At 38.0% G+C, this 26,946-nt stretch overlaps 1 protein-coding gene and 1 pseudogene across 11 annotated transcripts in view; one reads left to right on the top strand and one right to left on the bottom strand.

Annotated features, from left to right (window-relative positions):
* The window catches only part of RMI1 (RecQ mediated genome instability 1), a 46,209-nt gene that overhangs the window by 8,562 nt on the left and 10,701 nt on the right, over positions 1–26,946 (top strand). For 6 of the 11 annotated variants that reach the window (XM_059411769.1, XM_059411770.1, XM_059411765.1 and 3 more), the window contains 2 exons: positions 7,731–7,819; positions 8,769–11,174. In XM_059411769.1, coding sequence (XP_059267752.1) covers positions 8,776–10,680 — 1,905 coding nt within the window. In that variant the 5' untranslated portion in view covers positions 7,731–7,819; positions 8,769–8,775 and the 3' untranslated portion in view covers positions 10,681–11,174. Of the gene's footprint in view, positions 1–1,515; positions 1,699–7,730; positions 7,820–8,768; positions 11,175–26,946 lie in introns of those variants that run through there. The other 5 variants (XM_059411772.1, XM_059411775.1, XM_059411767.1 and 2 more) reach the window with 5 other exon arrangements.
* LOC132024155 (UDP-N-acetylglucosamine transferase subunit ALG14 homolog) lies at positions 2,409–7,736 on the bottom strand (annotated as a pseudogene).

Here is a 26,946-nt window from a genome sequence, read left to right as displayed (position 1 = left end):
TTATTTCTTTCTTTTTGATAGTTTTTTTGATTATAGTTTTTTTTTTTAAAGATTTTATTTATTTATTTGACAGAGAGAAATCACAAGTAGATGGAGAGGCAGGCAGAGAGAGAGAGGGAAGCAGGCTCTCCGCTGAGCAGAGAGCCCGATGTGGGGCTCGATCCCAGGACCCTGGGATCATGACCTGAGCCGAAGGCGGAGGCTTTAACCCACTGAGCCACCCAGGCGCCCTGATTATAGTTTTTTTTAAAGATTTTATTTATGTATTTATTTATTTATTTGACAGAGAGAGAGAGAGACATCACAAGTAGGCAGAGAGTAAGGCAGAGAGAGAGAGAGGAGGAAGCAGGCTCCCCGCAGAGCAGAGAACCCGATGCGGGGCTTGATGCCAGGACCTTGGGATCATGACCTGAGCTGAAGCAGAGGCTCAACCCACTGAGCCACCCAGGCGCCCCTTGATTATAGTTTTGATGTTGTTCCTAGGAAAACTTTTAAGAAACCAAGGTTACAAAGATTTTTCTCTTAACTTTTCTTTTCTTTTTTTTTTTTTTTTTTAAAGATTTTATTTATTTATTTGACAGAGAGAAATCACAAGTAGGCAGAGAGAGAGAGAGGAGGAAGCAGGCTCCCTGCTGAGCAGAGAGCCCGATGCGGGCCTCGATCCCAGGACCCTGAGATCATGACCTGAGCCGAAGGCAGCGGCTTAACCCACTGAGCCACCCAGGCGCCCTTCTCTTAACTTTTCTTACAGCTTTAATATAGTTGCAGTTTTCACATTTAGGTCTATGATTCATTTAGAGTTAATTTTTATAAAAGGTATGAGGTATTGGTTCAGGTTCATGTTTTGCAAAAGAATGTCCAGTTGTTTCAGTACCATTTGTTCAAGACTGTTCTGTTTCCATTGAATTGCAACTTTGTATAAGTTGAATCTGCAACTTTGTAGAAAATCAGTTGGTTATATTATGTGTGGGTCTATTTCTAAGCTGTCTTCTCTTTCCATTGATTTACATGATAATCCGTTTATTTTGTTTTTTTAAAGATATGATTTATTTGACAGAGATCACAAGTAGGCAGAGAGACAGGCGGGGGGGGGGGGAAGCAGTTTCCCTGCTGAGCAGAGAGCCCAATGTGGAGCTCGATCCCAGGACCCTAAGACCATGATCCGAGCTGAAGGCAGAGGCTTTAACCCACTGAGCTACCCAGGCACCCCTTATATGTTAATCCTTTTGCCAATACCTCATTCTCCTGATTGTGAAATTTTATTTTTATTTTATTTTATTTTTAAAAAATATTTTATTTATTTGACAGAGGGAGAGATCACAAGTAGGTAGAGAGGCAGGTAGAGTGATGGGAGAAGCAGGCTCCCGGCTGAGCAGAGAGCCCTATCCCAGGACCCTGAGATCATAACCTGAGCCAAAGAGGCTTAACCCACTGAGCCACTCAGGTGCTCTTGATTGTGAAATTTTATACCAAGTCTTTTTTTTTTTTTAAAGATTTTATTTATTTATTTGACAGAGAGAGATCACAAGTAGGCAGAGAGGCAGGCAGAGAGAGAGGAGGAAGCAGGCTCCCCGCTGAGCTGAGAGCCCGATGCAGGACTCGATCCCAGGACCCTGAGATCATGACCTGAGCCGAAGGCAGCGGCCCAACCCATTGAGCCACCCAGGCGCCCTATACCAAGTCTTGAAGTCAGATAGTGTGAGTCCTTTAACTTTGTATTTTGCTTTCGAAATTACTGTGACTATTCCAGTTCCTTTGCCTTTCCTTATAAATTTTATTGTTACTTTATAATTTTTTCCTTATAAATTATTTTTAATCATCTTGTCATTTTTTATGAGAAACAGATTGCTGGGATTTTGAATGGAATTGCATTAAATCTATATATCAGCTGGGGAGAACTGAAACCTTAAGAGTCTTCAACACAGCAGGTCTCTTCTTTTTTTTTTTTTTCCCCTCTTCATTTGTTTCAGTCATCTTTGATTTCTGAGTCTGACTTTTTTTTTTTTAAAGATTTTTATTTATTTATTTGATAGACAGAGATCACAAGTAGGCAGAGAGGCAGGCAAAGAGAGAGGAAGGGAAGCAGGCTCCCTGCTGAGCAGAGAGCCTGATGCGGGGCTCGATCCCAGGACCCTGGGATCATGACTTGAGCCGAAGGCAGAGGCTTAACCCACTGAGCCACCCAGGCGCCCCTCTGAGTCTGACTCTTAACCAACTGAGCCACCCAGGTACCCTTTAATGTTTGTTTTACAAGAGCACCTTTATTTTCCTTACTGGATTATTTACACATTTTTTTACTCTTCACCACCAATAATTCTGAGGACCTGCAGAAGCCTTTGGAATAAACATGTAGTTTTTTCTACTAAATATGGTTGACTGCAAAATTCTAGAGAATAAGTTGAAATTCATTAACCAATTTGCCTGAGGTACACCAACTTGGGATGCTTCTCTTTAAGAGCCAGCCACTGAAAAATGAAGTAATCGGAGACATAAAACAGAATCTTTCTGGATAGGGATAAATGTTCTACTTTTCATGCTTTCAACATAGATAGTGATTACTTTCTTTATTCCTACTATCCCAAAGAGAAGGGCAGATATGCAGTTAGGAGCACATGTTCCTGGTTCATTACACAACACCAAATCCAGCTTCATTCTGTGAGTCAGCGGAAAGGAGAGCCACATGGAGTACAGGGTGGCAAGCACTGTGGAGAGCAAGGACTGCTGAACCTTCTGGCTTCTGGGAATGCAGTGAATGTAGTACTGGGGTCTCTGTCAGCTCGATTTAGTTCAAAAGAATTTATTTATTTATTTATTTATTTAATTTATTTTTTTTTTTAAAGATTTTATTTATTTATTTGACAGAGAGAAATCACAAGTAGATGGAGAAGCAGGCAGAGAGAGAGAGAGAGAGAGGGAAGCAGGCTCCCTGCTGAGCAGAAAGCCCGATGCGGGACTCGATCCCAGGACCCTGAGATCATGACCTGAGCCGAAGGCAGCGGCTTAACCCACTGAGCCACCCAGGCGCCCCCAAAAGAATTTATTTTATGGGCACTCATTTCATCAGTATCAGCAATGATAATGTCTAGGAGAGTAAGCAATGGACAGGTTCTCAAGTAGCCTCAGGATCTCAGTGGTGTGCCCACGGGACCCAGCCAACACCAAGAGACTGAGAGACTGATGGGAGTACCAGGACCCAAGAAGCACCAGGAGCACTACCCACAGCTGCAGTGCCAGCAGCATGGCCACCGCAGCTCCTGCTGCTGCTAGGAGGAGGACGCTAGTCCTGCAAAGAAACAAAGCATGTATACTATCCCCACCCCAGAAACCATCATAGTTCAAGAAGTACAGGCACTGCGGAGATGGAGATGCAGACTCGCAGTGTTTGTCTTTTGTGATTAGCTTGTTTCACTGAGCATAATGTACTTAAAGTTCATGCATGTTATAGCATATCATGTGATCCCCCCCTTTATTAGGCCAATTAATATTCCTTCCTACTTATGTACCACATTTTCTTTATCTTTTCATCTGTTGTTGAACAACTAGGTTGCTTCTCTATCTTGTCAATTGTAAATAATGCCACAATGAATATGGGTTTGTAAATACCTCTTGGAGATTCCATTTTCAATTCTTTGGGGTATATACCTAGAACTTGGTTTGCTGGATCATATAGTAGTTCTATTTTTCATTTTTTTGAGGTACCTCCGTACTGTTTTCCGTAGCTGCTGCATCATTTTATAATCCCACCAACAGTGGGTAGGTGTTCCAATTTCTCGACACCTCACCAATACTTGTTATTTTCTTTGGTTTTGGTTTTGCCCATTGTAAGGGGTCTGAAGTGGTATCTCATTATAGGTCTTTTTTGTTTTTGTTTTTGTTTTTAAAGGTTTTACTTATTTCTTTGACAGAGAGAGAGAGAGATCACAAGTAGGCAGAGAGGCAGGCAGAGAGAGGGGGGAAGCAGGCTTCCTGCTGAGCAGAGAGCCTGATGCAGGGCTCAATCCAAGGACCCTGAGATCATGACCTGAGCCGAAGGCAGAGGCTAACCCCCTGAGACACCCAGGTGCCCCCTCATTGCAGTTTTGTTTTGTTTTTTAAATATTTAATTTATTTATTTGACAGAGAGAAATCACAAGTAGACGGAGAGGCAGGCAGAGAGAGAGAGAGAGAGAGAGAGAGAGGGAAGCAGGCTCCCTCCTTAGCAGAGAGCCCGATGTGTGACTTGATCCCAGGACCCTGAGATCATGACCTGACCTGAAGGCAGCAAGCGGCTTAACCCACTGAGCCACCCAGACGCCCCCCTCATTGCAGTTTTGATTTGCATTTGTCATGATGATGATGGTGGGCATCTTTTCTTTTTTTTAAAGATTTTGTTTATTTAACAGATCACAAGTAAGCAGAGAGGCAGGCAGTGGGGTGGGGCGGGAGCAGGCTCCCTGCCATGCAGAGAGCCCCATGTAGGGCTCAATCCCAGGACTCTGGGATCATGACCTGAGGTGAACGCAGAGGCTTTAACCTGCTGAGCCACCCAGGCACCCCACCCAGGCACCCCAGTGGTGGGCATCTTTTCATATGCTTATTTGCCATTGGTATATCTTTAGAAAAACATGTGTTTTTTGCCCATTAAAATTTCTTTTATTATTGAGTTGAGTTCATATATTCTGAATATTAATCCCTTATCAGATAATGGTTTGCAAATGTTTCTCCCATATTCTAGGTTGCTTTTTCACTCTTTTGTTTCCTTTGCTGTCTTTCGTTTTTTACTATCATTTTTAAATTTCTAAGAGTTGTTTTTTATCCTATAAATATTTCTTGTTATAGAATCAGAATCCTTTTCTTACTACACAGATATTATCTTTTTACGATAATAATGATAGCTTTTTTGAAGTTCTTGTCTTTCTCCATAGTTGCTTCATTGCATTTTTTTTTTGTTTGTTTGCTTGCTGTGCCTTATTGTTAGAAGCTTTTCTCATGTATCTTGTTATAGTAAAGAGAGGGGAAATAGAACTAGAAAGCTGGTTGAAACTCTGAGTCTCTGTCTGCAGTCTCAAATGGGCAGTTTAATTGGAGAAACTCTTGGGTTAATAATATCTTTAGGTCTTTTCTGTTAAGGTAGTAAGATTTCTCAGAGAAAGATTTTCTAGTCTTCTTTCTGGGAGAGTATAGGCCTAGTTGTTGGTATTTCTGGGTGCTTTATAGGGGAAGAGAATAGTATTTGTTCAGCATTTAGGAATTAGGAATTTATATGTTGCCCCTATTTTCAGTATGTTATCTCCATTTCAGCTGTACTCTGGTATCCCTCAGTCCAGAGATTTTTTTTGCCTTCTCTAGAAGCAGTCTCTCTGAGATGCAATAGGGGTGCCATAGTCTTAAATGTCTTAAAGAGTCTTTTGATCAATCTTTATGTGGTCAGTTTTCATCACAATGGGCCAGGGACCTTTCCTACCTTTGAAATTTTATATTGTTTTTTGTATACAATCAAAAAACCATATATCTGTATTCTTATTTTTTTCACTCTGAAAATTCAGGAGTTCTGTAATTATAATGACCTTCTTAGCCCCTCCTTTAAAATGTTATTCATGTAAAACTCACAACTATAACTTCTTTAAATTGTAACCATTTGTTAAATTAATATTGTGATCACTTGTTTAGGGTCACAAAGTTTATTAAGTGTGAGACAGTTTGGCAGTTATACTCTGAACTCCACTAGATTATATACTGGCCCTCCTGTTTTGTTTTGTTTTATTTTTGTGCATGATAGTCTTAACTTTTAAATGATTATCAGTATACCCAGTAATAACATGTAATAACATGTAACCAGTTCTTGAATTCTGTCATCTAGTAATTTTTATTAAGAGGAACTTAAAGCAGCCCAAACAATTATACTAGTATGTATGTATGTATGTATGCATTTTAGAGAGAGAGAGAGCATGCATGTGTGCAAGGGGAGAGGGAGAGAGAGAATCCCAAGCAGGCGCTACACACACATTATGGAGCCCAAGGCGGGCTCAGTCCCGTGACCACAAGATCACCACCTGAGCCAAAATCAAGAGTCAGGTCCTCAACTGACTGAGCCACCCAGATGCCCTTATTGTTCTAACCCACAGCCAGAAAAGACTATTTTAAGGCTGTCTGCTGCTTAACACAGTTTACAAATATTTATTTACTACTTTCTCATAGATAAAGCCACAGAACCTCAAGAAAGCTTTAGGGGGAATAAAACCCATTTAATCCCTCTTTTTTCAGAACATTTATTTTACATCTAATAAATAAAAAGTCACTCTTGATATATATGTTGTAGAGTTAAAAGATGGGGAACCCATTAAATTTCTAAGAAATACAAGGTAAAAAAATGAAATCTTTAGGTAGGTTCTTTTTTTTGGTGTTATTAAAAAATTGAGGTATAATTGATATATAGCATTCTAATAGTTTCAGTGGTTCAACATAGTGATTTGATATTTGTATACATTGTGGAATGATGACCACAAGAAGTCTAGTTAACATTCATCACCATATATAGTCACAGAATTTTTTTTCTTGTGATAAGAACTTTTAAGATTTGCTCTTGTAGCAGTTTTCAAGTAAGAAGTACAGTATTATTAGCTATAGACTGCATGTACATGAGGATAAGTTTTTTTTTTTTTTAAAGATTTTATTTGTTTATTTGACAAGAGTGAGAGATCACAGGTAGGCAGAGAGGCAGGCAGAGAGAGAAGGGGAAGCAGGCTCCCTGCTGAGCAAAGAGCCCAATGTGGGGCTCGATCCTAGGACCCTGAGACAATGACCTGACAGGCTTAACCCACTGAGTCACCCAGGTACCCCTAGGATAAGTTTTAAGTTCAGACAAAGAAGGTAGATTTGTTATTCTCCAAAAAGTGAAAGGACCTACTGTATAATACAGAAATAATTTACTGCCTTTTCACAAGGATATAATTCAAGGTTTACTAAAATTTCATATTCCATGAAGGCATCTAAAATTCTAAGCCTTGGAACAGGCACTTCTTTCTTCTTCCCATGTCCACTTATGTGGTACTTTTTATGGATTTCTGGTTGATGTCTCAAAGTCCAAGAGGTTATCTAGGACTTAATCCCTGTTTACTGGAATTAGGTCTGAAGGATGGTCATTATCTCTCGAGTCTCCTCCATTTCAGTACTGCCCCTGCCATGGGATCTCAGGGCTGCAGTTTCATCAAGCTTGGACACTTTTTTCACTTTGTAGATTGTACTATTCTATTTCTGCTTGAGCTGCTATGGCCTGCTTCAGCTTCCATTTCTTTTTGCATGTGGACCTTGGACACTTTCTGGGTACCCACTTCTTAGTCTACAGAAGCTGCTGTAAACCCTGTGACTGACTGGCCATGGTGGTGGGGTTGCTGAGGCTAGCTGGATCACCCCCTTGGGTCACCTGACCCAGCTGCCCAAGATACGTGCCTGTGCTAGTGTCTTGTGGGCCATCCTCTCTCCTATATTTTTAAACTTTGACCAGTAATCCTATGAGGTTAAGCATATAGACAAGGAAACACACTTAAGAGGGACTGTATAAATTTCTCATGGTCCCTTGCTTCTGTTTAGCTCACTCCAAACCTCAAGTTTTTATTATTTTACCTCCACTCTGCCCTGATTGATAATAGGAACTCCCAAAACCATACCACCAAACTCTTAACACTCATGCAAGTAGACCAGTGAGTCTTTCTGCAGCTTTGCCTTGTAACCCTTACCGCTTCTTGTCCCAGGGCCATTTCTGAACAGTAGAGGTAACAGTGACTCCACTGAACAACCAGTTCCAAATCCTGTCATCAAATCTATGTTCCTGTTCCAAATGGTAAGTTTTCTTGTGGTCATATTAAAACTTTTATGTATTTTAACTTTAGATATTTTCATCTGTGGGAGGAAAAAATAAACTTATGAACACAGGGTTAATTAGTATTTAGTGTTTTGAGACCACTTTTATATGGAGGGAATCAGAGGTATAGGACTGTTGAGATTTATTTAGCCAAACAAAAAAGATACTGTACATCAGCTCAGATTCTATTGTTATTTGTTATATTTTTATCATAGGCCATGTATTTATTTATTAAAGATTTTATTTATTTGACAGAGAGAGATCACAAGTAGGCAGAGAGGTAGGCAGAGTGAGGAGGAAGCAGGTACCCTGCCAAGCAGAGAGCCCTGAGGTCATGACCTGAGCTGAAGGCAGAGGCTTAACCCACTGAGCCACCCAGGTGCCCAGGGCCACATATTTAAGTGCTAGACAGACAAACACAGTTGTAAAAGTTTTAATAGAATATGAATTATGATATGAAGAGAATCTTATTGACTACTTTTTTTGGACTAACTTTTAAGTGACTTAATCTGATTATTAATTAAACAATAACTGTCATATACCAACTGTCTTTCATAGGTTTGACATTAAGCTTCACGAATGTTAATCATATAATCTTGAAAATAACCCTTGAATGTATATTAGTGGTATTGACACTTTACAGTTGAAAAAACTGGGTTAGAGAGGTTAAGAAATTTATATTAGGTCACAGAGCTTGTAATTTGACAGTTCGCTTTCAAACCTGAATATATCTGTCTCAAACCTTTTGCTTTTCTCATTGTATCTGATGACTTGTGGTATTTGAATTTTGGCCATGTAGAAAGTCAAAGAATTTTAAGATGCTAAAGAGAGAAAAATCTAATGGGTGTGGTTATGCCTGTGGATTGTAGAAAATTGTAGAAACTATATTTAAATGTACTGAACTATTATAATTTTTTTTTGTTTTCAGGTAATACATGCATATTATTTCTTTTATTTTAAAAGAAATGAGTGTAACTAATATTGCATTAAGAGTTGAAACCTGGCTTTTAGCTACATGGCATGTTAAAGTACCTCTAATGTGGCTGGAAGCTTGTATTAACTGGATCCAAGAAGAAAATGGTAATGTTAATTTGAGTCAGGCACAAATGAATAAACAAGTGTTTGAGCAATGGCTTCTTACTGATTTGAGAGATTTGGAACATCCTCTTTTACCTGATGGCATTTTAGAAGTTCCAAAAGGAGAACTGAATGGATTTTTTGCTCTGCAGATTAATTCATTGGTTGATGTCAGTCAACCTGCGTATTCCCAGATACAGAAGTTGAGAGGAAAGAATACAACAAATGAGTTAATTACAGCTGAAACACAAGTAACCCCAAAACCTTGGGAAGCAAAGCCTTCACGAATGTTGATGCTGCAGCTAACTGATGGAATTGTACAAATGCAGGGAATGGAATATCAGTCTATTCCAGCTCTTCATAGTGATCTTCCCCCAGGTACAAAAATTTTGATTTATGGAAACATTTCTTTCCGTCTTGGTGTTCTCTTACTGAAACCAGAAAATGTAAAGGTGTTGGGAGGGGAAGTAGATGCTCTCTTAGAGGAATATGCCCAAGAGAAAGTACTTGCAAGATTAATTGGGGAACCTGATCCTATAGTTTCAGTAATACCAAATAATTCTAATCAGAGCATCCCTGGAATTACAGATGTTCTAGATTCTGCATTAGGACCTTCTGATGAAGAACTCTTGGCAAGTCTTGATGAAAATGTTGAACTTATAGCAAATAGTGACACCTCCTTAGAAAGAAGATGTTTCAATACAGGTAGTTCCTCAAATACTATTCCCACAAAGCAGTCAAGTTTTGAACCACAACAAATTATTTCTCCAAAACCAAAGGAGGAAGCACCAGATCAATCTATGTATTTCAGTGATGGGGAATTAGATGACTTTTCACTGGAGGAGGCTTTGCTTTTAGAAGAAACTGTCCAGAAAGAACAAATAAAGCCTAAAGAATTGCAGCCATTGACTTTGAACAGAACCCCAGATGAAAGTATAGAGAGATTTTCACATAAACCTAATGCTAAGGATAATTTTTCTTTGATATGCAAAAATGGAAACAATATTTGGAATGAGAACAATTTATCTGAACAAATGACTAATGAAGGCAAATCTTGTCCATCTGCCGGAGACCAAGACAGTAGTATTTTTTCAGTTCATAATGTACCCCTTCCCCATGACTTTACAAATAAAGACTCAGAGACAGATAATAAAACAGAACAAACCTTCAGTAGTGCCGATGGACATTCCTTAAATAATAAAATGTCAATATCAAATGGAGAGCTGGTAAATTATTTACCAAAAAGGAGTTCACACATTTCTAATGAAAATGATCACCATTTACAGACTTGTTCTTTAAGATCATCAGAGAACAGCACCAACCTTTCTATTGCCATGGATTTATATTCTCCACCCTTTATCTATTTGTCTGTTTTAATGGCTAGCAAACCAAAGGAAGTTACAATAGTGAAGGTCAAAGCATTTATTGTAACTTTAACTGGAAATCTTTCAAGTTCTGGTGGCATTTGGAGTATAACAGCAAAGATTTCCGATGGCACTGCATATCTAGATGTAGACTTTGTGGATGAAATACTTACTAGTTTGATAGGGTTTTCAGTACCAGAAATGAAACAGTTAAAAAAGGATCCTCTTCAGTACCAAAAGTTCCTGGATGGTTTGCAGAAGTGTCAGAGAGATTTAATAGATTTGTGCTGTCTAATGACTATTTCATTTAATCCCTCCTTGTCTAAAGCAACGGTACTGGCATTACAAGATGTTGAAATGGAGCACCTTGAGAACCTGAAGAAGCGACTGAATAAATAATTTACCAAAATTGTATTAGAAAACAATTAACCAAGAAAATATTTAGAATTAAATTTAACCTTTTATGTTTGAAACTTTTTTGTAAAAAGGAAAAAGGAAGTCTTATACCTTATTTTGGTTTAATTTTAAACTGTTTAACTATGTTTGTATATTTAGGTTTTTCTAATAAAATTTTTTATTGTAACGGTTAGACGAAAGAATTTGGTGACCCATTGTTATCGAGAATTTTGTTTTCTGTTTGTCATTCCACATAAGACTATTGCTAAAGTATTGTGTTGGTGTTTACTGATGAGTCATATTGTTGGAAGTTAGCAATTATAAATAGGTAGTTGTACTTCTCATATGTTGAGTTACTCAGAAGGATTTTTTTTTATATTATTATACTTAGGAAAAAATCTAAATCCAGTGGATCAGAATGTCAGGCTTTCAGATGTAAAAATGCTTTCGGTTTTTATTTTACTGATAGTAAATATTTGGTATACTTTTTTTTTAAATTTTTTATTTTTTATAAACATATATTTTTATCCCCAGGGGTACAGGTCTGTGAATCGCCAGGTTTACACACTTCACAGCACTCACCAAAGCACATACCCTCCCCAATGTTGTTTGGTATACTTAAGGCACATATAATGTCATCCTGATATGTTTCAGAGATTATATTGAATGGTTTAATTATTTTCAAGGATAGTTTATTTCAAATAGCATATTGAAAACTTGAATATAAAATTCAGTAAATACTTTTTTTTGGATCAATAAAGAAGTTTTGTTCATATCTTAGGTATTATGTCCCCCTTTCCCCCTTCTAAAAAAGATTTTATTTATTTATGACAGCACAAACAGGGGGAGCAACAGGCATAAGGAGAGGGAGGAGCAGGCTCCCTGCTGAGCAGGAAGCCTGATGGGGGCTCAGTCCCAGCCCTGGTATCATGACCTGAGCTGAAGGCAGATACTTACTTGACTGAGACATCCAGGTGACCCTATCCCCTTCTGAATTAGTTCTACATGTAGACCTTCCTTTAGTTTTGTTGGGAGTACTGATTTTTTTTTTTTAATGGAGACTGTTTACCACTTTTCCGCTTTGCTGTTAAAAAGTCACATTTGAAAGGTAAAGTTACTTTTATTAATCTTTTGCCTTTAGAAATTTAGAGTGTCTTAATTTTTTTTTTTAAAGATTTTATTTATTTATTTGACAGACAGAGATCACAAGTAGGCAGAGAGGCAGGCAGAGACAGAGAGAGAGGGAAGCAGGCTCCCTGCTGAGCAGAGAGCCCGATGTGGGGCTCCATCCCAGGACCCTGGGATCATGACCTGAGCCGAAGGCAGAGGTTTTCACTGAGCCACCCAGGCACCCCATTTTTCTTTTTTTTTTTAATGTAACTTCTACAGCCAACGTGGGGCTTGGACTCCTGACCCATGAGATCAGGAGTTGTATGCTCTATGGACTGAGCCAGACACGTGCCCTAAAGTATCTTAAGTTTTTAAACCATTACAAAAATACTTAAGTAAGAGAAGACATGGTGTTTTCTTTGAGTTAAAGTAACAACAGGAAAATATCTGGACGAGAAATACATATTTACAATTATAGATGTAAAAAATATTTTAAAAATCTTTGCCATTGTGTTTGAAGGATGATGATCAGAATTCAAGGTACAACACAGATTTTACTTCTGTATACTTGCATAATTCTTTTACTACAAGAGATCTAGGTGAGATGGCATTATCTTTTGTGATCTTTTAAATGTTCTTTACCTCTGTGACTAGTGATTGAAAGCTGGGATTGGACCTTATTTTCTCTTCATATTCAGTCACTGAAGACTGGGTATATTCTTCTATATTGGTGCTGTGATTCTGGCTCTGGTCTTCTTTGGCCTCGATTATTCCAGTAGGTTTACTTACTGATCTGTGACTTATTTTGTCCTGAAACTTTTGCCCATAATTCTGCCTGAATGGTCTTTCTAGAATGAATTTATTGTTTTCTCTTTGTTAAATTTTTTTTTTAAGATTTTATTTATTTATTTGACAGAGATCACAAGTAGCCAGAGAGGTAGGCAGAGAGAGAAGGGGAAGCAGGGTTCCCGCCGAGCAGAGAGCCCGAGGAGGGCCTTGATTCCAGGACCCTTGATTCCAGGAACCTGAGCTGAAGGCAGAGGCTTAACCCACTGAGCCACCCAGGCGCCCTCTCTTTGTTAATCTTTAAATTAACCTCCTCCTTCCCCCTACTTACAAAGTGAAGTACAAACTCTTCATCTAGTGTGTAAGGTCTTTTGTGATCTGGCTCTTGCCTTATTTTTCGGCTTCATCTTGCTCCGTTACTCTGCACCTACCTAGTCTGTCCTGAAATTTTAGTCATATCAATTAGAAATTCCCCAAACACGGGGGAATATATCTTATGTTTTCATACTGAAGCTCATAGTGATCCCCCTCCCTCCCAGATTCATTCATACGGATTTCGAGCTCAATGTAAGCTTTAGTTGCCCATTAAAATATTTCCCTGTTTACTTTCATGCTGTTTTATACATTGTACAGAATAATATTATGTATGTTTTGCTGTACGTATTTGCTTCTCTCATTCTGTTAAATTTTTGAACAAAATTCAGTAGGAAGGGGCACCTGGGTGGCTCAGTGGGTTAAGCCACTGCCTTCGGCTCAGGTCATGATCTCAGGGTCCTGGGATCAAGTCCCGCATCGGGCTCTCTGCTCAGCAGGGAGCCTGCTTCCTCCTCTCTCTCTGCCTGCCTTTCCATCTACTTGTGATTTCTCTCTGTCAAATAAATAAAATCTTAAAAAAAATTAAACAAAAAAGTTCAGTAGGAAATTAGGAATTTAAAAATAAAAAAAATGCTAAAATTAAGAATTTAGTGAATGAGTTTAACATCAGGTGAACTATAGCTGTAGGAATAGTGAATTGAGTTTGGTCAGAAGAAAAAAATTCAGAATGATAGAGAATCCAAAGGATGGAAAAGAACCAGAAAAGAATATAACAGAGAGATGGGCTATTAATGTAACTGTAGTCCCAGAAAGAGAAGAAAGAATATTTGTGGAGTTACTGCTTAAGAAATAGCTAAAATTTTTGAAAATCATCAAGCTGCAGGTTTTGGAAGTCCCACAAACCTCAAACAAAATATATTCAGAAAATCATACTTATGCAAATATTACTATTATTGAAAACTAGAAAAAGAAAAAAGTCTAGAGCAGTGAAAGGAAGAAAGCATGTTTCAAAAGACTAAATATTTGGCAGCTAACTGCTCAGTAAAAAGCAATGGCAATCAGAAGACAATGGAATGGGCTCTTCAAAGTGATGGAATAAAATAACTGCTAATCTAGAATTCTTAACAAAGCAAAAATGTCCTTAATAAGAGTTGGAAAAGTAAAATTAAGAAATGTCACACAAAAATAATTGTTTCCCAAAAAACTACACAAGAATGAAGTCATTAAGCAGAAGGCAAATGATAACTAGGTAGAAGCTTGGAGATGTGAGAAGAAATGAACAACGGGATAAATACTGGGATTTAAGGTAATAGTGATTTTGAAACAAAAATTTTTAAAAAGTCGAGGACTAAAGTACATGAAAGCAATTGCATGTAAGTTGAGAGGGGGATAAATGGGAAAGTGTTTTAAGGCCTTTATGCCTAAGGAAAGGTTAAGCTGTCACTTTATATTAAACTTGAATATTCAGAGTTGTATGTTGTAATATTTAGGGGGTTACCACACTAAAAGATTTGTAAAAGTGTATTACTATATACTAATGGTGTAAAATGGAACAACAGGAAAAAAAAAAGGTATTCAACCTAAAAGAAAGGACAGAAAAAAGGGAAAAGTGACAGGGAAAACAATTGGCAAGGTGGTACATTTTAAATTCAAATGGATCAGAAATTGCAGTAAGTGTAAATAGGGTAAGATCCTCCAATAAAAGACATTTTCAGATAGTGATACAATGCAGTTATATACAAGAGAGACAAAATGTAAGGATACAGAAAGGTAAAAAGTGAAAGGACGTAGAAAGATACATAAACAGTAAGTGAAAGATACTGAATGTGGCTATATTAATAACATCAGTTTGAGGCAAAAAAAACTAGTAGTAAAGAGAGACAGTTGATAATGAGAAAAGGTCTAATTCACCAGTAACGTTTAGCAATTTTAAATTTTATAGAAGTCAGTAGCTTCTAAATTTATAAGAAAACAAGGAGAAATAGAGAAATGCACAATCATAGACAATTACAGTAAAAAACGTAGTTGGTAGAGTTATAGAAAATACAATAGATCTAACCACTATGTAGAGGCTACTGTACTTGGGGCGCCTGGGTGGCTCAGTGGGTTAAGCCGCTGCCTTCGGCTCGGGTCATGATCTCGGGGTCCTGGGATCGAGTCCCGCGTCGGGCTCTCTGCTCAGCAGGGAGCCTGCTTCCTTCTCTCCCTCCCTCTCTCTCTCTCTCTCTCTGCCTGCCTCTCTGCCTCCTTGTGATCTCTCTGTCAAATAAATAAATAAAATCTTTAAAAAAAATAGAGGTTACTGTACTCAATCAATACATAATACATGTTTTTCTCATGTACATGTTGGATATTTCAAAAGTTGGCCACATGCTTAATAGAAAGCAAATCTAAAGTGTCAAAAAATTATTAACCATACAGAGTATATTCTGTGACCATAAATAAATGGTAGGGGAGGGGTTGCCTGGATCCATCAGTAGAGCATGGGATTCACTATCTCAGGGTTGTAAGTTTAAGTTCCATGTTGGGCATAAAGCTTACTTTAAGAAAAAAAAAAAAAAAGGAAAATAAGCTAGGAAAAAAAGTTTTTTAAAAAACCCTCATGTTTAGAAACTACAAAACATACTCCAAAGTAACTTTGGGTTAAGGAAGAAATCACAGTGGAAGTTAGAAAAAATTTTATTATGAAAATAGGACATCAAATGTTGCGAGGAATAGATGAAGCTGTGGTAGAGGGGACTTAATATTTTAATTTATTAGAAAAGAATAAGGCTAAAAATGAATTTATCTCAAGTTATAAAAACCAAGACAAAAAAATAAAGAGCTTAATTTATTGGAATAGAAAGCAAACATGATAGGATTAACAAAGAATTGCTTCTTTGAGAAAACAAATCTCCAGTAAGACAAATGAAGAAGAAAGTGTGCAGGCCCAAATACTACAAATGAAATGGAGACCTTATGCATTTGTTAAAAATCTTTCAAGAAGGTATTATGAATAACTTCATGCTAATGCATTTGAAGTTTTAGATGAAGTGGGGTGCCTAGGTGGCTCATTTGGTTAATCATCTGTCTTCTGCTCAGGTCATGATCTGGAGATGTGGGATTGAGCCCTGCATGGGACTCCCTGCTCAGTGTGGAGCCTGCTTTTCCCTCTCCCTCTGTCTTCTGCTCTCCTTGCTTGTGCTGTCTGTCAAATAAACAAAATCTTAAAAAAAAATTTTTTTTTTAGGTGAAGTGGTCAAATACCTGAAGAAATGCAGCTATAAGAAGAAAAAAATCCTGGGGTACCTATCTGGCTCAGTCAGAAGAGCATGTGACTCTTGATTTAGGGTTGTGAGTTTGAGCCTCCAGGTTGGGTGTAGGGATTACTTAAGGGAAAAAAAGGGGGAAGATGAAGGGGAAGAGAATAGAAATCTGAATAGTTCCATATTTGTTAAAGTAGTCGCATCTGTTTGATGAGCAGAAATAATAGTCTTTTTAATAAATGGGGTTGGGACAACTGCATAGCCACATGCCAAAGAATGAACTTGAACCCCTACCTCACACTTTATCCAAAAATTTACTCAAAATGGATCAAATACCTAAGTGTAAGAGCTATAACCATAAAACTCTGGAAGAAAACTGTTGTAAGTAGTCTTTGTGACCCTGGGTGAGGCAGTCATCTAGATATGTCATGTGAAGTACAAGCAACCAAATAAAAAATAGATAAATTGGATTTTATCAAAATTTTAAAAAGTTGTGCTTCAAAAGACAAGAAAGTGAAAAGACAGCCTTCAGAATGGGAGACTGAAAGAATGGAGCAATGGGAGCAAGTCACATATATGTAAGAAACTAGTATCTGGAATATATAAACACGTCTTCAGCTCAACAGTAAAAAGACAATGTAAAAACAGGCAAAATATCTGAGTAGATAAAGATATCTTTCCAAAGGAGATATACAAATTGCCAATAAATACATGAGATGATGCTCAACATCATTAGTCATTAGGGAAATACAAGTGAAACCACAATATGATACTATTTCATACCCACTAGGATGACTGTAATTGAAAAGACAGACAATGGCAGTTGTTGGCAAGGGTGTAGGGAAATTGGAACCCTCGTGTTACTGATGGGACTGTAAAATGGTACAGCCACTTTGGCAAACAGTCTGGCAGTTCCTTAAAAAGTTAAACATAGTTACCATATGACTTGGCAATTCCATTCATATCCAAGAAATTGAAAGCATATGTGTTCACGCACATGTTTGTACAGGAACATAACAACGTTAGTCATAATAACCCCCAAATCGAAACATCCCAAATGTCTATCAACTGATGAATGGATAAACAAAATGTGTGTGTGTGTGTGTGTATTATATACATATGTATCACATATGTATGTAAAACATATAATGGAATGTTGTTCATCCATAACAAGGAATAAAGTTCTGATACATTCAACAATGTGGATGAATCTTGAAAAACCTTATTCTGAGTGAAAGAAGCAACGCAAAAGACCACATAGTTTATGGTCCCACTTACATGGAATAATCCGTAATAGTTAAATCCATAGAGACCGAAAGTAACTGGTGGTTAGCAGGGGTAGGAAGGAAGATATTTGGTGAGTAACTGCTAATGGATATAGAGTTTCTTTTGGGGATGATTTAACTGTTCTAGACTTAGTGGCGATTGTATAATTTAATAAATATACCAAGTGCCACACAATTTTACATTTTAAAAGGGTGAATTTTATAGTATGTGAAAATATCTAAAAAAGTAATCAAATCTGTTATTTAAAATCTTCCCACTAATTCCAGGCCTTGATGGCATCCCCACTGAATTCTTCTTAAAATGTACGAAGTCTACATAAATTCTTCTGGAGATTAGACAGTGAGAGAACATTTCCTAACTTTACCAGGCTGACATAACTTTGAACATACATTGGAGATTAAAAGAAAGAATTACAGGGGTGCCTGGGTGGCTCAGTTGGTTAAGCCTCTTTCTTTGGCTCAGGTCATGATCTCAGGGTCCTAGGATCGAGTCCCACATGGGGCTCTCTGCTCAGCAAGGAGCTGCTTCTGCTGTTCCTCTCTCTCTGCCTGGCTCTCTGCCTACTTGTGATCTCTGTCAAATGAATAAATAAAATCTTAAAAAAAAATTAAAAGAATTACAGACCAACCCTTTCATGAATATAATTTCAAAATACAAGTTTAACCTAAATACAACATTAGTAAATTAAATACAAAAATATGAAAATGTGAATACATGACAAAGTGGGGTTTTTGTCAGGAAGGCAGGGATAGTTTAACCAATCAATGTAATTCACATCAAAAGAAAAAAGCTGTATGGTCATACCAATAGGTACAGAAAAAACATTTTGTAAAATTTATTTTTTGTAAAATTATAAAGGATAATTTATTCTAATTAAGAGTGTCTACATAAAACCTGCAGCGGACATCAGACTTGAGATTGGGAATAAGATCAAGATGTCTGCTATTACTCTTTCTATTAAATACTCTTCTGAAGGTCCTAGCCATAGGGAATGGCAAGAAAAAACAAAAAACAAGCATTGTTGAGGAAGAAAAAAACCTCCTTATTTGTAAATGACAAGAGTGTGTATGTAGAAAATTAAAATCTATAAACTATTAGAAGTATTCGGTGTACTTGGCAAGGTTCCTATATATAGAATAATATAGAAAGAGTTGTGCTTAAAAAAGTGGTGCATCTGGGTGGCTTAGTCCTTAAGTGTCTTCCTCCGGCTCAGGTCATTGATCACAGGGTCCTGGGATCAAGCCCCAACAGAGTAAGGCTCCCTGCTTAGCAGGGAATCTGGTTCTTCCTCTACCCCTCTCCCTGCTCATGCTTGCTTGCTTTCTCTATCACAAATAAATCTTAAAAAATTTTTTTAGGAAAGTTGTGTTTTTATATACCAACAACAAAAATGAAAAGAGAAACTACTATTTATAGCCTCATTAAAAAAAATCAAGCTTTGGAATAGGTATAGTGAAAGATATTCAAGGCTTATACACGAAAAACTACCAAACACTGAAAAGCACTAACAATCTGAGTAAATTCAGTTATGCACTGAATACTCAATTGGAATACTTAATATTTTAAAGATGTCAGTTCTCCCCAAATTGATGTATAGATTCAAAGCAATATCAAATTCTCAGCAGGAGGTTTTAGTGTATATCAAACTGATTCTAAAATTTATATGGAAATGTAAACTCAAGTTATGTTACCTTCAAATTGTTTAGCAGGCGCTTCAGTTATAATGTACATAATCAGAATAGCACCATCAAAATCAGGAAATACTGTTATTGCCATTTAACTCTCAGACTTCTTTCCAGTTTTTTTTTAAGATTTTTTTTTTTTTCATTTATTAGAGCAAAGTGAGCAAGAACATGAGCAGGGTGGGAGGCTGGGGAGAGGCAGAGCAAGAGGAAGAAGCAGGCTCCTTGCTCTACCAGGATTGTTGCAGGGCTCAATCCCAGGACTCTGGGATCATGATCCTAGTTTAAGGCAGACACTTAACCGACTGAGTCACCCAGGTGCTCCAGACATCATTCCAGTTTTGCTAGATGTTTCAATAATGGGATTTTTGTTTTTTGAGGTTTTTTTTTTTTTTTTTTTTTTTTTTTTTTTGTAGCATATAGATCCTTCCCTAGTTAAGCCTCAAATGCAACAAGCCCTGACCAGCATCTTGATTGCAGTCTTATGACTCCAAGCATAGAACACAGCTAATCTGTGCTTTACTCTTCACCCATAGAGATGGTGGGATAATAAATGTGTTTTTTTAAGTCACTAAGTTTAAGTGTTAATTTGTTACAGAATAGAAAATTAATACTTATCTCTTTCCAATTGATTTTAGTGTTGTTTTTAAAGTTTATTTATTTTAGTAATCTCTACACCCAACATGGGGGTCGAATTTAGAACCCCAAGATCAAGAGTCATGCTTTTCCAATTTAGCCAGCCAGGCACCCAGATTTTAATTGGGTCATTACTTCCTGTCTTGGTCCCTCTAGCCCCAAGGTTAAAGCTTCCTGCTTTCTTTGCTCATCTCTGGGTTGCCTCACGATTCCCTCAGGCTTGTCAGCATTTTTAACTCCTTTGTAACAAAGTTTTCCGTATTTGAGTTTTTCTGATGAATTACCTGCCTTGAATTTTGTTTTCCTGATCAGTTTTGACTAATACCTGTGGTTAGAATTGCTATTCTCTTGGGGTGCCTGGGTGGTCAGTCAGTTGAGCACCCAACTCTTGATTTTTGGCTTAGGTCATGATCTCAGAGTTGTGAGATCAAGCCCTGTTTTGGGCTCTGTGCTGGGTGTGGAGCTTGCTTAAGATTTTCTCTCTCTCCCTCTGCCACCCCTAACTATACCCCCACCCCTGTTTGTGCTCTCACTCTCTCTCTCTCTCTCAAAAAAAAAAAAAAAATTGCTATTCTCTTACCACAATTAAAAGTTTAAAAGTGGGGAAGGGAGGGAGGAATAGTATTATCTGCATATCTCTAGTAGTGGTTTGATAATAGGCAATATTCTTTTAAGTTTTACCTCTAGAACACAGCTCTAATATATTTACTGTTCTCCACGTTTGAATCATTCTAATCCTAAACCATCATTATCTCTTGATCAGAGATGCTCAGGTAATGGTCTTCTAACAGATGTTCTCTTCACCTTGTCCTTTGCTAGTCTGTTCTTTCTCAGCCAGTACAATGATGCCAAGTAACGTGGAAGGGTTTGGAGAGAGGTATAGAATTTTAAATATTCTGTGTTGGATATGCTTCATTTAATTCAGTTACTGGTACAGACCTGTCTTTATATAATAGATTAAAATTCTTTTTGACTATGTTGACGAATGGTGCGTTTTAATTATTTAATGAGTATGAACTATAATATCAGTTTATTTCCAAGATCAGTTGTAGCTCAGAGAAGAAATTAAAGTAGAATACAGACTGAACTATATCCTAAAGGGATAACAGAACTAGTAAGAACAACCTGTGATTCTATTCTCTAGTGTTGATTACCTTAAGTCATTTTCAATTAGCTCTTTCTAGGACTTATTTTTTACATCAACATATTTACATATGTTGCTGATATAAATCTTTATAAACTCAGAGATACAAGAAATCTTACACTTACTACTTTCTGTGAAAAGATAATTTTTTAAAAAGTAAATTCAGGCTCCCTCAGATATAAAATTGGACACTTTATAGATTATTTAACTCAAGCAATGAAGGAACCAGGCAGATGGTATAACTGGTTGAGAGGAAAAGTTAGAAAAAAAGCACAGATTTATATGTAGTTAAAGAATGGTGGAATTAAGGTACAAATGGAAGCAACACTGATCTTCCCACAGTGCAGGAGGAGGGGGAATGCATCTGAACTTCTTTCAGGGAGGACAGAATTTGGCAGGTCTGTAGACAAGAATTATTTTGCATTGCTATCAATGTTATCTACAACTTATAGATTGATAACATTGTTATCAAGTTATCTACAACTTATAGGCTTGTAAAATAGCTTCTACAAAATGATCATTATCATAACAAGGAGGGGTGTTCTCCAAACAAGTCAATTTTCTATTGTTGCACACATTTCTCCTATATCTTTAATTTGAGTTTAAGCCCCTGTCCTTGAGCTGGTAGAAGACTCAAACACAGATAATAGTTGGATTTCCATTCCTTTAATTCATGTGGCATTTCCAGATGGCTTTAGAAAGAGCTGAATGCTTGGTGAGACCCTCCTAGGCCCTTATACTGTTTACTGCTGATATATTTATGGTAAATCCAAATGATTCCTTTTGTGCTCTGTGAGTTACATCCGGGTTTGCCAAGGATAGAAGCTCCAGCAATAGCTTAGGACATATCACTGGTGCAGGAAGATGAAGGAGAATGTAGTGGTTTTTGTTTTCACCAGAATTTTTAAAGTCTTGCTTTTTTTCAGCTTCCCCACAGATTGGCCATTATGCTGTTTGATCCTGTACTCTGGTTTCTTTAGGTGTTTGAGCCCACTGTCAAGTCCAACTTTCCTAGGTGGTCCAAGCAGTCATTGTTCTTGAGTCCTATCACCTCTTAGGGCAGGAAGGGGCACATTGTCTCATTATCTGGGGTTCCGTAGCCCACCACCTGCTTTCCAGTCTCCGGGGATTCTCCTCCTCCCCTTTCCAATTTCTCGTTGCTCTCCTCAACTTCCCTCTAACCGAATTCTCTGAATGATTCCAGGCACACACTTAACAAAAACTAGGAAGGGAAGCTGAAGCAAGGGAAAGCTTTCCTGGTTACTCAGGGGATCAAAAAGAGGAAAAATGCAGAAAACAAAATAAAATTATTATTTCATTTTTAAAATTCTTTAACAAGAGTATCTTTCTACCATATATCCTCATTTATTCACTCAAACATTTAGCATTTATTGAACATTTCCTGTATTAGCTGCTGGAATTATAATGAATGCTTCATCTAGGGATCTTATAGTCTGGGAGATAGTCAAAGGAGTAATCAAAGTGACAATGCAATATTTTAAAATAGACATACAGTAAGATCATTGTAAGGAAATTTAGCTGTTTAAGAGTTAAAAGTATAATTACAAACGTGACAAAGTCCGTTTATATCACAGAATCTCTCCTATCTGGGTAGGTTATAAATAAGTTCAAACCTAATTCCTAAGACCAGTTTGTCATTTTTTAAAAAAAGATTTTATTTATTTATTTGACAGACAGAGATCACAAGTAGGCAGAGAGGCAGGCAGAGAGAGAGGGGGAAGCAGGCTCCCTGCTGAGTAGAGAGCCGATGTGGGCCTCGATCCCAGGACCCTGAGATCATGACCTGAGCCAAAGGCAGAGGCTTAACCCACTGAGCCACCCAGGTGCCCCCAATTTGTCATTTTTTAAAGAGACAACCCAAGTTCTAGTTTTGTATTAATATAATTTTGGACAAAACTCCCACTTGTTGCAGGTATGAATCTTACTCTACAAACGTGAGTGTGTGAGATGTCACATTTTTGTGTGTTGTTGAAATCAAATTAAATTTTGACTGTGAACCTAGCAAAGTCAACTACATGAGTGTGTGACTACCGAGCAGGGCTCCCTCCACACTTGGTTCAGTGCTCTGCTGTTGCGGTCTTGAAATTCGTGATAATTTTATCTTTGGACTTGTGCTTTGTAACTGAATCCAACAGGACTGCAGAGTGTGTGCTGGAACAGAGGGGATAGGCACAATACACGTATCTGATGCTGTTCCTTGCTGCCCTGTTGGCACATAGCATTTGTGTGCATTGAGGTGCCCGTGAATTCCATTGGGCACACAATGCATGAGTCAGCAAGTCTCAAAGGAGTACAAAGAGTGTTTGGTCTCGCTGAGTCAGAGGTGAGGTGGGGTGGCTGACAGTTCTAGAGCCCATGCTTTCTTTTTGAACCAGTACTTCCTTGGCAGAAAGAAGACATAGTAAACACAAATAACCTAGGAATGCTATCATCCTTTCTTACTTGTGTCACTTCCCTATTTTAGGGAAGTGACAATTCCCTAAAACCACTTACCCTGAGAAAGATGGTACAGAAGGAGAGGGAAAGATAGGGCAACCGTAATTTTTTTTTCTATCAGTTCTTCCTTATTCAAGCAGTAAACTGAGGGTAAAGTATTGATAGAATGTGTGCATATTGAATGAAATAAAAACCATTTGCAGTGTTTCCACTGTTCTGGTAAGAATAAAGTACATATACATCAATGAGCTACAAAATAAGGACTCAGTAATTTTGGTGATTCCACAGATGAGTTGCATGTTCTTATATTTGCATTTAAAACTGTCCTTGAGGACACCCGTGTTGTTCAACTGGTTAAGCGTCTGCCTTCGGCTCAGGTCATGATCCTGGGGTCCTGGGATGGGGCCCCACATGGGGCCTGTTGCCCAGTGAGAAATCGATTCTCCCTTTCCCTCTGCTGCTTCCCCCTGCTCCTGTCATTCCCCTCTCCACCCTGCTTGTGCTCTCTCTCTCTAATAAATAAAATCTTTACTAAAAAAAGTAAGAGAAGTTGAAAGGAAACAGCTTTGTATTTTAGTACCATTGACAGTATTTAAAAGTATGACCAGCACTTTTTCTCCTGCATTTTCATTTCTTACTGAGCCCCAGCGAAAGGTCCTGAGAGGTCTTACTTTGAGCAGAATATTTGGAAGAGTTGGTTAACAGAATATACTCTATTGCTCCAACGTAGAGGTAGGTAGGATTTGAAGATTTTGTGCTGCACTGTATGTATGAAGAATACATACAAGAAAATTTGCCCAGGCTGAAAGCTCCTTGCTGAATGCCCGGCACTGTGCTGAATGCTTTACAAAGATTATTACATTAAAAGCTTTTCAGAACATTACCAATCCTTTTACTAAGGTAGTACATAAACATATTTAACAAAATTACATGGTATAGAAAGACCCATAATGAAAAGCAACAATCCTAATTTTCATTCTTTTCCACCCCCACTCCCTTCAATTTCCTCACTCCTAAACTCTGTTTTTAGTATATCTGTTGATTTTTCCCTACTCCATAAATAATATGAGATTTTCCACCATTTAGACATCTATCTAGGATATTCCAACTCTGATGAAGTTTTAACTTATTTGAGTTCCCAATCTCCCCCTCCCTCCCTCCGTATAACTTATCTATCACTATTAGTTTCTCAGTTGGTTATTGTCGGGGAGGAAAAACTTCTCCCCTCCTAGGTAATGTGGCTGGGGCTCAGAATTAAACTGACATTAGACAGATTAACAGGAGAAAACCATACAAATTTTGTTTAATATTTTTAATGTGTACCCAGGAATTTTCTAAAGGAAAATGAAGACCTGAAGAAGCTGTTAGGCTGCAAAGCTTATATACCTTTTTAAAAAAAAATTTATTTTTTATTTTCAGCATAACAGTATTCATTATTTTTGCACCACACCCAGTGTTCCATGCAATCCATGGCCTCTATAATACCCACCACCTGATACCCCGACCTCCCACCCCCCGCCTTCAAAACGCTCAGATTATTTTTCAGAGTCCATAGTCTCTCATGGTTCACCTCCCCTTCCAATTTCCCTCAACTCCCTTCTCCTCTCCATCTCCCCATGTCCTCCATGCTATTTGTTATGCTCCACAAATAAGTGAAACCATATGATAATTGACTCTCTCTGCTTGACTTATTTCACTCAGCATAATCTCTTCCAGTCCCGTCCATGTTGCTACAAAAGTTGGGTATTCGTCCTTTCTGATGGAGGCATAATACTCCATAGTGTATATGGACCACATCTTTCCTATCCATTTGTCCGTTGAAGGGCATCTTGTTTCTTTCCACAGTTTGGCGACCGTGGCCATTGCTGCTATAAACATTGGGGTACAGATGGCCCTTCTTTGCACTACATCTGTGTCTTTGGGGTAAATACCCAGGAGTGCAATGGCAGGGTCATAGGGAAGTTCTATTTTTAATTTCTTGAGGAATCTCCACACTGTTCTCCAAAGAGGCTGCACCAACTTGCATTCCCACCAACAGTGTAAGAGGGTTCCCCTTTCTCTACATCCTCTCCAACACATGTTGTTTCCTGTCTTGCTAATTTTGGCCATTCTAACTGGTGTAAGGTGATATCTCAATGTGGTTTTAATTTGAATCTCCCTGATGGCTAGTGATGATGAACGTTTTTTCATGTGTCTGATAGCCATTTGTATGTCTTCATTGGAGAAGTGTCTGTCCATATCTTCTGCCCATTTTTTGATATGATTGTCTGTTTTGTATGTGTTGAGTTTGAGGAGTTCTTTATAGATCCTGGATATCAACCTTTTGTCTGTACTGTCCTTTGCAAATATCTTCTCCCATTCCGTGGGTTGCCTCTTTGTTTTCTTGACTGTTTCCTTGGCTGTGCAGAAGCTTTTGATTTTGATGAAGTCCCAAAAGTTCATTTTCGCTTTTGTTTCCTTTGCCTTTGGAGACATATCTTGAAAGAAATTGCTTTGGCTGATATCGAAGAGATTACTGTCTGTGTTCTCCTCTAGGATTCTGATGGATTCCTTATATACCTTTTAAAACAAAAAACAATAATTTGTGGGTTAGGGACAAGATAGGGGCTTAGGCTAGGAGCTAGGAAATTGTGGAACAGTGACTAGGAAATACATCTGGGAAACTAGTGGGAGATAAGAGTCATTTTAGTAGGTTTGTTTGTACAGGTCCATTTTGGTGTCGACTCTCATGGTGACAACAAACTTCTCTTCCTGGGACAGGGAGGGCACTTCTCTTGTGGGAAATTTCAAGACCTGCTAAGTAGAAAAGGGGAGTTAGGGAGTCTTTCCTGTATCTGTGGTTTCTCACATACCTTCAGGTCAAAATAATCAGTATGCCAAAGTGGCATATTTTTGGGTAGCAAGTTCTGAATTCCTTCATTATCTTTTAAAACATGAAATGATGGACTTACTCCTTGATTTCTTCTTTCAACTATAGACCATTTCTTCTAACTCTTCATTACACAGTAGGTTCATTTGTACTTACAACTTTCCCTTCCATTTCATATTTCCCCATTCCACCTCTCAGCTTTGGGCAGTTATACCTCTACTTACCATTATGAGACTGATAGCATTTGTATTCTGTTGATTAATCAGATTTATGATATCTGTTTTTGTCTAGAAACTTACTATAAAACTTAAAAATCATTAAGCAGGGGCACCTGAGTGGGTCAGTGGGTTAAGCCTCTGCCTTTGGCTCAGGTCATGATCCCAGGGTCCTGGGATCAAGCCTTGCATCGGGCTCTCAGCTCAGCAGGGAGCCTGCTCCCCCCAACCCCATCCCATCTCTGCCTGTCTCTCTGCCTGCTTGTGATCTCTCTCTCTGTCAAATTAAAAAAAAAAATCTTAAAAAAATCATTAAGCAGTAATCACATTATTATAGCTATGTAAGTATGGTATATCATTGCATGGGTATATGTACTATATTGGAATTGCCACTCTTTTTATAGAGTTGGGGAGTTTATTTATTTTATTTTTATTTTTTTAAAGATTTTATTTATTTATTTGACAGACAGAGATCACAAGTAGGCAGAGAGGCAGGCAGAGAGAGAGAGAGAGAGAGAGAGAG

This window comes from Mustela nigripes, chromosome 9 (genome assembly GCF_022355385.1).
Source record: "Mustela nigripes isolate SB6536 chromosome 9, MUSNIG.SB6536, whole genome shotgun sequence".
Taxonomy (NCBI): domain Eukaryota; kingdom Metazoa; phylum Chordata; class Mammalia; order Carnivora; family Mustelidae; genus Mustela; species Mustela nigripes.
This window is presented reverse-complemented; position numbering and strand designations above follow the sequence as displayed.